Consider the following 12,286-nt stretch of genomic DNA (forward strand, 5'->3'; position numbering starts at 1 on the left):
TATCCAAAGAGGAACTAGAGTTGAAAGAGGAATAGGCTAATGAGGCGTATTTTAATCGCTTTGTTCTTTGTCTTTGATCGGTTAGAAACTGATAAGAAGCTCTGTTATCTAACGAGAGAATTTTCAATTGAAGCAGTTGTCTGTTGAGCACCTTTGATAGTAGATACATTCTCAGTAACAGCTCTCTGAACTCCAGGAAACTGTGGCTTGACGTCGTTTCTAATTGCATTGAAATTGAAAGATTTAATTGAGGGGTCCGTTTCAAGAGGGAGCTATGCCATATAATTCTGATCAGTTAAATTTCATGTTTTTAGACAGTTCCTACCATCTGTTTTTTCTTTCTCTAAACTATATACGTAGATGTGGCATTGCACTAGCAAATTCCAGAACACTCTGACTAATTCTGGGATTCAACCCTTTTAGTGACAGACTTATTTTTCTCACAATATGGTTAATGTGGCATAGCTCCCTCTTGCAGTGAACCTCTTAATTAATGAGAATTGCATTACTGACGATATTCATTGCATATTTATACATTTCATCCTTTGCTTTATGATGAGAAAGAATAATTATGAAATCTCCGTCTTATATTATAAACAAACATTTCTTTAACTAGTTTCACTTTGTGCGGATGCCCACTTGAAACTGAGAGCATTCTTTAAGACAAATGTTAATGATTATGATCGTCCTCAAGTAAGAGCCGAATTACAGATTTGCTTTCTATTCCAACTTTTCAGCTCAGTAGCTGTTGGGATATGAAGCCCGTGCTATGTGCGGTGAATATATTTGTTTTAAATCAACTGGCTGCTCAGCTATGAAGTGTTTGTCATGTACCATGTTTGTCATGTATGTCATGAGAATTATGCTTCTTCTAGTCATCTAGTTCAAGCATCTGGTGAGATATGAAGTCTCTACTATGTTTCAAAGTATATACGTTTCTTGTTTCAACTTAGGCGACTTATCATATATGAGGCCTTTACCATGTAGCTACAAGTAAAATATGAGTTCATATTTGGCTAGAAGCCTAAGCTAACATTATTATCATTCCGATCACGTATGAAGTTCGTACACGAACTAAGTGATATTTGTTTGAGCTGAAGCAACTAATCAGAGGTGAAATTTATATATGAACCAAATGTTTGTTTTAGTTTAACCTCCTAGTTAAATATACGTGACCCGAGTGGTACTTGTTTAGATCATGCTGCTGAAGTTCATGAATGAAGGGAATGATTCTTTATTTAGCTCAAGCACTTAGCGGGTGACGAAGTTCACACAAGAGCAGGATGATATTTATTTTAGCTGTAAACTGCTACTCAGATATGAAATTCATACATGAACGAATGATAATTGTTCTATCTCAACGAAATTCAGACATGAATCGAATTATATTTGTTTTAATCCAAACTCTTGCCGAGATATGAATGCATGAAAAAAGAACGTAGGCTATTTTTTTTTTCTAATTTTAGCTCGTGGTCATACTTGTAAAACCCACATGGTACTGGAGGATATAGGTTTAGATTAACTCAATCTACTAAACAGATTAAATTTCTTACATGAATCGAATACTACTTGTTTTATGTCACGCTTGTGGTCAGGTATGAAGTTTTTACATGAATCGAAAGATACACTGTTCTATCTCAAAGCTGCTGGCCACATGTGAAGTCCCTACATATACTAGAACAAATATCGCCATTTACCATAACTATGGTCCTGGAACACAACTATGGTCCACGATACAACTATTCAAAGAATATTGTAGAAGTAACATAGACTGTTCGTAGATAGCTGCAGTGACTTCACTTCAAACTACAGTACAGCAAAAATATAGATAAACGAGGTACTACGTTATGGAGTACAAAATTTGATTGGACCATAGTTGTGTTCCAGGACCATAGTTATGGAAAATTACGGTACTTGATTTAGCACAAATGGCTGGTCAGACAATAAGTAAATCTTTGTCTTGGGTTAGGGATAACGAGAGGGAGTCATACTTCGAAGCTGTACTCGAGCGGGGTTCAAATCCCGCTTGATTTAGTTATCTGTTTGAGTTTTGTCCTAGATTTTCTGTAAGCTGAATGTCAGGTAAGTCCATTGCGAATTCTCGAACTCATTTAGTCAAATACTATTTTGCTATCATCAATTCGTTGGCTCTAGGCAACTCCTTCAGTTGAATAGCATCATTAAAACCAGTTATAAAGATAGTAAGAATGTGCCATGTACCGGAAGATATACTTTGTTTAGCTGAAGCGACGGTCAGTTATGAAGAATGTATCATGCACTAGAAGTCTGCACGGTCTCCTATTTATAAGTTATCTGCGCCAGTCATAAAATAGTCCGGGTCAGCTTACTTCATAACCTAAGGTGAAACCTAAACATTTTTTCCCCATTACTACATATCCTAGTGAATTGTTGTGTTTTTCTAGTTTGCAGGTTGAATTTCCTTTTACCAACTTCGTTTCAAATTTAGATACTGACAAATACTACAAATGTTAGTGATTTTGTAACTGGTATGTTGGCAGCTGAGACAAATATTGACAATATTTGTCGGTACTGGAGTTCCATGAAATAAAAAAATGTACTAGATTTCTGAGCCTGTTACTGGAAGTCAGTGAAATTTGAACATACTAATAATTAATTAATATCAGTATTAATATTAATACATAATAGTTATTTTATGTGTTGCGTTGTGGTTATAATTTAAGACTATAGTCAGGTAAGTTTTCGGAGTTAGTATTATTAATAATTTCATGTGGTCAAACAAAATATATTTTTAGGTTTGGTCTCGTGAGTCAATTGTTTAGTCAAACCAGTGAATTTCGTATTGCCAGACAAAATACTTGACATGGCCCTTCATCACAGTCCAGAAACAATTAGCTCCTCCTGAGAAAGTTCTAGCACACTGATATCCAGCCGGTGTGATCATAGCTAATATTGTTGAATTAAATACTATTATAGTCACATCATGCCATGGTATGAAAGAAAAATTTCACAACCTCGAGCGGGAATCGAACCTGCGACTTCCTGGTCTCCGGTCAGGCGCTCTACCACCAGGAAGTCGCAGGTTCGATTCCCGCTCGAGGTTGTGAAATTTTTCTTTCATACCATGGCATGATTGTGACTATAATAGTATTTAATTCATTAATATGTCACATCAACGGACGTATATACGTCACCCAAACATCGTAAGATAAAGATTACCGAATATTGTCTTTTAATTCTTATGTTGTGTGCGGATTATTTTCGTACACTTTCCTTTTTATGTTCTATACATAAGAATCATCTGAAACCCTCTGTCAGAAACAGTCTTATTCTTCAGGCGCTACATCATCTTAAATGTCTTGACTTTTTCATTGAACCAACATTAGACAAAGCGGGAACTTCTGACCGTTTAGTCATAACGTTGCAGGGCCAACACGAGACATCACAGGACAAACACAATACAAGGGACAAACGCAGAGTCCCGTAGAATAGAAATAAATCTGCGCCTATTTCGGAAATCTAGCCACTGAGAGCTTGATTGAGAAACGCACACGTTATGCATTGAGCCGTAGCGACGGACCGGGTTCATTATATACCGTATGTCTACGACAATTTAATAATTACCGATCACAATAGCAAGTGCATATAGAATGGATGTGATCAAACATAATCAAAAGAAGGTGGAATCAATGTAGATCCAACGTCTTGAAACACGAGAGAGAGCAGTTATTGACTTACTTTAGATTTAAGAAGTTCAGGTCATAAATTTCCTTTACTGTGTAATAAAAAATTACCAGAAATAATTTATAGTGGCGTTAGTATTACGTACTGTCACTTAACAACATAGGACAAGAACAAGCACATGTTTCATTAAATAGTAATGTTTTTAGTTGTAGCTCATAGCTTATAAAGCTGTGCAGGATAACATGTGTTTAATTTACACAATTTTTTCAGATCTGATCTCAGTTTATAGTTCTTCAGAAAGTTTAATATTAAACCAGTAGAAGATAATATACAACAGGATTGATAGATACATTCTGTTTCGCACTTGAATAGTTCATGTGAAAACAGGGACATTTTTGGACTGAAACGTACTGGGGCAACGTTCCGGAACTTTTCCTCCGAAATTGCTTTATCCGGAATGGCGATCCGTAACATTATGGTCGACCTCATAACGATCATAAGAAGTACTGTATATCACTGCATAATTTAATTTATAATATTTTATTTATTAAAAACAATGGAATAATAGTTTAATTACTATATCTCTATATCCATGCCATCATATATCTTGATTGTGTCTAAAGTTGATACATTTTACTTTTGTTTTATTTTATTAAATCCAATACTGATCCAATTTTAGTAACTATTACCAAAGAGCCCCAGCACTGGCTATTTTAATTTTTCAATACATAGGATGAGAAATTTCATAGCTTGTCAGGTACTCGCCTGAGGATGGTACCTGCTTGTTAGGACTGAGGTGGCACGGCCCACCTATCAGCATCGGATTCACAAATGCTATCCAGGCCACCAACCGGGATTCCAACAATCATCGCATATATAGGTCGCACAATGATTTAACGTAAGAATCCATTCCGGGTTCGGCCCAAGCCAAGATGCTGCAAATATCGACTTTTCGTAACTCGTAGAATAAGCTAAGTGAGATGACGTGATTTGTATCAAGTGAAAATAATTTCATGAAATAAATTAATTATATTACACACAGAATTATTTGTAAGTTACTTAGTAGCGATTTTGTTCTAAATCTTAATCTCTCCGCCAAATAACTGCAGGCAGTGAAGAGGTCCATTCTTGAGAAATTATCGGTCACAAAGAGGTTCAATTTCCACAGAAGCAAGGTATTAATTGTACAATAAAGTTTGCTGGATATAAAACGAGGAATATATTTATAAACTCATTCCATACAGATTTGCGCAATAAAGAAATGATTAACTAGGCCTATACGAAGAACTAGATTATGTGAATTTTCGAAAATTAATTTAATGCAACATAAAAAAATATATTCTTAAATTGTATGATTTATAAAAGAAGGAGAACAATCGAAAACAAATTATGAAAATAATAAAGATTTAATATACAGTGTGGTCGCATCACGCTTGATCCGAAGAAAGCGGGCGGGAGCAAGGCTGCAGAGCGCGAGGTAACACGCTGCATTTTAGATCAGTAATCTCCGGTGTGTCGCACTCATATAACTTTCATTAATTAATGTCATGCACACAATCATTTTATTTCATTAACCTGTGATAGAATACGCGTGTGCTTGTGAACTTCTTTTAAATACGTTCAAGAGTATGTGCTGTGCATTAAATTAGTTATTTGATGATGATAATTGAAATTCCGGTTGAAAAGTTTATTCTACAACAGCAAATATTTATGTACGAAACTTACGAAAAAACATATTCATGCCGACAAATGTGTAGGCAATGTGTAGAGAAAATCCCCAATATTCGACTTTCAAAATAGAGGTACAGTTCGAAACCTTGTCATTAGATTAAGAGAAACGAGATCGCTAAACTCTAAAATTTGTAGGCCAAAACGAAGGGTTCTAACAAAAGAAAAACTAGATGATATTGGTGCGTCACTTGAACGTTCTCCTAACAAATCTTTAAGTCGTGTTGCACAAGATGTAGACGTATCCAAAACTTCAGCCCATACGGGTATTAAACTTTTAAAATTGAATTCTTAGAGAGTTACTGTAGTCCAAGAGTTACGGCCGCATGATAACGAAAGTCGAGTGAATTTCTGTAATTGGGTTATACAAAACATTGTTGATGGTATTGTTGATCCACATTTAATCATTTTCTCTGATGAGGCATGGTTTCATTTACGTGGTTATATTTGTTCACAGAACAATAGATTCTGGTGAACTGAAAATCCGCGATTAATTCACGAAGTTACCCTGCATGATGAAAAGATTGGTCTGTGGTGTGCCGTAACAGCAAATCGAGTAATAGGACCGATATTTTTTTTTTAAATTCTGTGAATTCAGAGAGATATCGTACGAAAATACAAGCAGTTTTTTAAACAATTATCTAATAATGAGAGACAACATGGATATTTTCAACAAGATTCTGCCACTGTCCATACTGTAGGTGCTTCTTTGGAGGCTATAAGGGAGAATTTTGATGACAATTATTTCTACAGTGTTATGGCCCGCACGTTCCCCAGATCTTAGCGCGTACGATTATTATTTGTGGGGAACCCTAAAAAATAGAGTCTACAGAAGTAACCCACACACCATCAATGAACTGATAGACAATATAAAAACAGAAATTAGATGGATAATGAAAGAAGTACTTTTACGTGTGAATTCAAATTTCATTAAAAGATGTCGTCAATGTCTGAATGCTAATGGACACCACTTTCAGCAACCACTGTAACACAGGTTAGTGAAATAAAATGATAATTGTGTGCATGCCATTAATTAATGAAAGTTACGAGTGCAATACGCCGGAGATACGAATCTAAAATGCAGCGTGTTGTCTCGCTCTCTACAAACTCGCTTCCGCCCGCGTTCTTCGGATCAAGCGTGACACAACCACACTGTCATTTTTATTCAAGTGTGACTTTCTCAAAGAAAACGTCTTTCATTTTATCGTGTAATAAGAGTGACCGTCTAGAGGCCTCTGGACATATTGAAGTGAGAAGAAAATTCAACTAAACTTATTGAAAGGTATTAGGGATTAATATAGAAAAATAAGTCTGTTAATAAAATATTAATTATAATACATCAAATATTCATTATATGAGGTCTCGCCATCCTCATTGAATATTAACACGACTACTATGAAGTAGTCAATGTGTATTATCACCATTAAATCGAGAAAAAATAATTAAGAGAACTATGAATGCAGGAAGATTGTTGGTTCAAAAGTAAACTAATCAACACGCCCTTTGAATAGGTGGTCAGATATACGTAGTCCATAATTGAGAACAATATCATTCCTAAATGAGCTAAGTTTTTCTTTTCAGTTTCGGTTTCTTAAAGTAAAACACCCTTGCTCAATAGTATTTAACAGTTTCCTGACAACTTCAAATATTGAACAATACATTAAAGTGAGACAAAACCATTCGAAACGTTTCAGTAAAAAAACAAAACTGGATATGATCTTAAATTGTAACTTATAATAACAAATGAATTGTGAACAATGAAAAATTTATGGTTCAAAGATAAATCAATTAGAACTGACCTCTGGTGCTCCTGTGACTCAGAGCATCCTCGTCGTCAACAATGTCCGCTCCTGGCAGCATCATCGCAGAGGAGTGCTTGTCTCTTGACCTCGAAGAGAAGCTCAGATCCGAGTCAGGATCGTCCATCATGTCTGCTTCATGCTCAGTTAAAATTCACAAAGTCGATTTAATTGTCAGCACTCTCACATATACCGGATAGCCACATATTTGAGAAATTAGAAGCTAGCGAAATGTCTTCTATCTAAAGCTAGCGAAATGTCTTCTATCTAGTTTACACTCACTCGTTGTAGCTGCTCGTAATATCACTAAACACTTTTCATCACATTCACAAACGAAGCTAAGATTGTGACAGATCGCGTATATGTAAGTCGTACATTGTGAGGAGCTGCAATTTTCTGGAGTTAATTAAATTAATGTATATGTTAGAGTTTCCGCTCTGACTGCCGATATTATAAAACTGGAGATTTTCACAGGAGCACATTGTTTAAAGCGTTCAGATTTAAGTGTTTCTTGTTGGCACTAATACACTTACACAAACGGGCGAGTACTGTCAACATCAGCCCGCTGGTTGCTTCATCATGCTTGATTGATGACGTCGAGAGGGGAAGGCAAGCGGAGAGATCTCTTCCACTTCCGGTGGTTTCTAGCTAACTTGGCGATAAAGCGCTTGCGCGATCGTTCCTCTTCGTTGCTTCCGGTGAGTTAGTGACCACGTGCGGCCAACTTAAGTGACCCCGTCAACAGATAGCTTCTAATGGAAATCTGCTCCCTCCGAAATGTCACCACGTGTAATTAAATCCTCCGTTAACAACCCCTGCGAAAAAGAAAGAACATTGTAATTAATAACGGCTTTGGAGAGGGGAAATACACCAACTTGTGCTGATAAGATTACCACATACCGTACAAATTTCATTATTTATTTAATGACAATAACACCTCTCAAGATTGGCTAAAGAAAGAACACACTGATAGGTGAACTGCTAGCTTTCTACTTCAGATATTGGCGTTTCAAATCCTGGCAAGTTTAATTGAATTCATGGCTAACATAATAACATTTCTGTGGATACTCTTATTTATCCTGGCACGATTTTAAAAATTCTTCAGCAAACTGCTACACTGGAAAGTTCAATATTCCATATTTCCTGGTGCATTTTTGGTCACTCTGTTATTGTTTTGTTATATGGCATGAATTGTAAAAAGAAGGGGGGGGGCAAACCCATGCTTACTTGTTCCATTTATGTGGACCTGTTGTGCTACGTCTAAATTTTAAAAAATACGAGAATTGTCCTGTAAATTTTTCTGGGAGCCTTCCACTCAGGATCGGAGTTAATTTATATGCCATAAATGTACGATACGGACCTCTCAGCTTTACTTTTATTGAGAAGCAAAACTTCTAAGGAATCTTTATCGCCCCTAAGATTTCATTCCTTGAATCTAGACTCTAATGACAAGTTGGTAATGAAATTAATTATCAAACTACAGAGAATGAATATTTTTTTTCCTATTTAGTCATCACATTTATCATCGATGAATCCTACGTGTTGGTTTTATTAATGATTTTAAATTTGTAAGCTTTGTTTTAAAGCTTCTATGAAGCAAAGATTTATACAAGGTGATCTGAGCTGTAGAAGGATATTGAACATTTTATGTACCCAATGTATAATCGTATTTAAATGAAAAACTAAGGAAAACTATTTAAAACAATATTAATTATATTTAAATCTTGATATGTCTAATATTTGTTGGTTACAAGGTTAAAACCAACAGATATGAGTTAAATAAGCAGATACTGAAACATGTGCAGGAAACAATAAAAATAACGGAATAATTATGAGGAGTCTGTTAAAAAACTAAATAAAATATTCGTATATGTAAGATGTAAGATATTTATTATTATAGTTCACAGACAAAAAGCACATACATATAATGCTTTAAAACCTTACATTACACACTTTATAATTTTACACATAGATATATGTAGGCCTATCATTTTTAATACAATTTCTACAATTTAAATACCTAATATTAGATGTTTTTGTTTTATCTTGCACTTGGGTCTACTTTTATGCAAGACTCAACTCATTTTAGCATGTTGTTACAATTAGTATTTGTTCACTTGCCTCAGTTGTACTTTACGTTTCAATCTGAAACGTCCAGCTAGCATATATAAATCTTCCCTTATTCTAGTATTTTCCATTCCTCTTTCGGTACAGAAATACTTATATAGTTCGTATAAGCTCTCTCTCATTGATAAGCCTTCAATTCTTAATTTTATTTCATAATATTCTTTTGTCATATCTTCAAAACTATTAAATTTTGAAATGAAAAATATAGCTAAGTAGTTTCTAACCAAGTAAAAAATGTTATTATCGGTTAGTCTAGAAAATGCATACCTGCCAAAATTGAATTTACTTGTTAACTCAGTAACTTTACTTTCATTTAATAATTCCTTCCTTTTATTTTTTATTTCAGAAATTTTATCCTGTACTTTAGTTTCAGTGTATTTGTTCATTATTAAGAGATGCTGGCTTTCCTCCAATTTCTCCATACGGCAACACTTGATACTTTCTTCCATGCATAATTCTACATCTATCAAACAAACACAAGCGTATAAACATTTTTGTCTAATAATTATTTTTTTTCATCCAATTCTAGCTATTTCACTTATTCTTTCCATTCTAATATTTTTAGCCAAAATAAATATAGACCTAATTGTTTTTGTAACTTTGTGTTATTATTCATAAGCTTTCTTATAGCTATTTTTTTATTCATTATTCGTATATGAATTGCCACATTACTGAACACAACATGTAAGAAGCCATGGTATAGATGGGATGGTAGCGCGTTTTCCTGTTGACTCGGAGCTGTGATTGAGCGTGTGTTCGATTGCAGAACTGATTACTTGATTGTTTTTTTATTTTCCTCAATCATAAGGAAAATTTCTGGTAATCTATGGTAAATCCTCTGCCTCATCTCGCTATCAGCAATTCCATCGACGCAAAATGACCTAATGGTAGATGAAGCGTCGTTTAATAACTGAGAAAAGGAAAGAAATATTCAAATATCCTTTGTATGTATTATTCATCTGCCTGCTTGATGGTAGGAGATACAGATTTGCATTGAGATTTTGTCGGTAAATTAGCTACAGTTATAACAAAGTAAATTCGATAAATTTAAACAATTACGAAACATAACAGAACTTGCTAGATCAATAAATACATATACAGACATAAATTACAATTGTAAGCAGTTACTGTTCATGCTCCTAAATAACTCTGTCACTTCGAGCCCTTCCCTGAGCACGAGAACACTCTTTTTCAGGTGAGTGCTAGAATTTTGTTAATTTACAATTTATTTTGTATTGTATTTTTCTGGCAATAAACAATATGAAGAGTCCACTCCAAGAATGATGGATGTCATTTGGAATACATTTTGCAGGAGAAGCAATTGAAAGTTTGAAATGCTTAGCGCTCAAAGCTTAACTGTGATTTTCCGATCATTACTGGACAATGACTATCAGTGTTAATGCCATATAACTCTCTATGTACATTCTATATGTCTTAAACTATGCATTGACAGTCTTGGTTCATTTTCGACAAAAACGTGACATCCATCATTCTTGCAGTGGACTCTTCATATATTATTATTATTATTATTATTATTATTATTATTATTATTATTATTACTACTTAAATACAGTTAAATCAAACACGTTTAGAAGCAAATGAATCGGTTATTGTTGAAAGGAACTAAGTCCACTTTTTAAAGTTTTGAGATAATCCAAAAAAAAACTGTTTTGTGAATAATTGTTTTGTGAATAATCTATTGAAGGTTAAATCAAAATATATTGTACACATAAAATATATGTGTACAATATATTTTGGTTTAATCTTCGAACTAAGTCCACTTTTTAATGTTTTGAGATAATCCAAAAAAAAAAAAAAATTGTGAATAATTGTTTTGTGAATAATCTATTGAAGATTCAACCAAAATATATTGTACACATAAAATATATGTGTACAGTATATTTTGGTTTAATCTTCGAACTAAGTCTACTTTTTTAAGTTTTGAGATAATCCAAAAAAAAAACTGTTTTGTGAATAATTGTTTTGTGAATAATCTATTGAAGATTAAACCAAAATATATTGTACGCATAAAATATATGTATACAATATATATATTTTGGTTTAATCTTCGATAGATTATTCACAAAACAGTTTTTTGGATTATCTCAAAACTTTAAAAAGTGGACTTAGTTCCTTTCAACAATAACCGATTCAAATATTCTAGAAGTGATATATGAAATGCACAGGGCGCCAAAGATCTGTACCTGACAAAAGCGACGTTTTTGTGCAATGGGAGAACCTTTAACTTGCCTTATTCACCCCGTCTCTGTGAATGTAGCTCAAAGATGTCGCTAGTGCCGAGAATCGTAGATCACGTCTTATTGTTACTTCGTCGGAGAAAGGAAAAAAATATACTCAACATATTAGTTAAGAGAGGCAGGTTTGAGATGGACAAGGCATTCACGTAGGGGCGAATCCAGAAATGCATATAGAGTGTTAGTTGGGAGGCCAGAGGGAAAAAGACCTTTGGGGAGGCCGAAACGTAGACAGAAGGATAATATAAAAATGGATTTGAGGAAGGTGGACTATGATGGTAGAGACTGAATTAATCTTGTTCAGGATAGGGACTGATGGCGGGCTTCTGTGAGGGCGGCAATGAACCTCTTTGTAAGTAAGTAAGTATTAGTTAATGAACATTGTTAATTCATACTATTCTCTACATCTTCAAACCTGTAACATGCCATGAAATAGATATACCTAAGAGTGACGAAATGTTTGGTAGGGTCTATGTACAATATATGCGAACGATGATCTACGCAGTGTTCCGCAACCTTTTTCTACTTACGGCACACTCTTGACATGCCTAGACACAACACGGCACACCAAAATGTTAATCCCCCAAAAATATATGATGTGACTCTCCTAATATAATTACGTAATAATCAACTCTTGCATTTATTAACAATTTATGAATTTTAATTCACTGTAGAAAATACACATTGCTGTTACTAATATTAAAGTAAATAACT

At 34.4% G+C, this 12,286-nt stretch overlaps 1 protein-coding gene across 3 annotated transcripts in view; it reads right to left on the reverse strand.

The window, feature by feature from the left end:
- The window catches only part of LOC138698095 (ankyrin repeat and death domain-containing protein 1A-like), a 1,102,342-nt gene that overhangs the window by 557,483 nt on the left and 532,573 nt on the right, over positions 1-12,286 (reverse strand). For all 3 annotated transcript variants that reach the window (XR_011331695.1, XM_069823807.1, XM_069823808.1), the window contains exon 3: positions 7,191-8,005. Coding sequence is in view for 2 of the 3 variants with exons in the window: in XM_069823807.1 (XP_069679908.1) it covers positions 7,191-7,320 (130 nt within the window). In the remaining variant the exon portion in view is untranslated. The remainder of the gene's footprint in view (positions 1-7,190; positions 8,006-12,286) is intronic.

Source organism: Periplaneta americana, chromosome 4, assembly GCF_040183065.1.
Source record: "Periplaneta americana isolate PAMFEO1 chromosome 4, P.americana_PAMFEO1_priV1, whole genome shotgun sequence".
NCBI lineage: Eukaryota > Metazoa > Arthropoda > Insecta > Blattodea > Blattidae > Periplaneta > Periplaneta americana.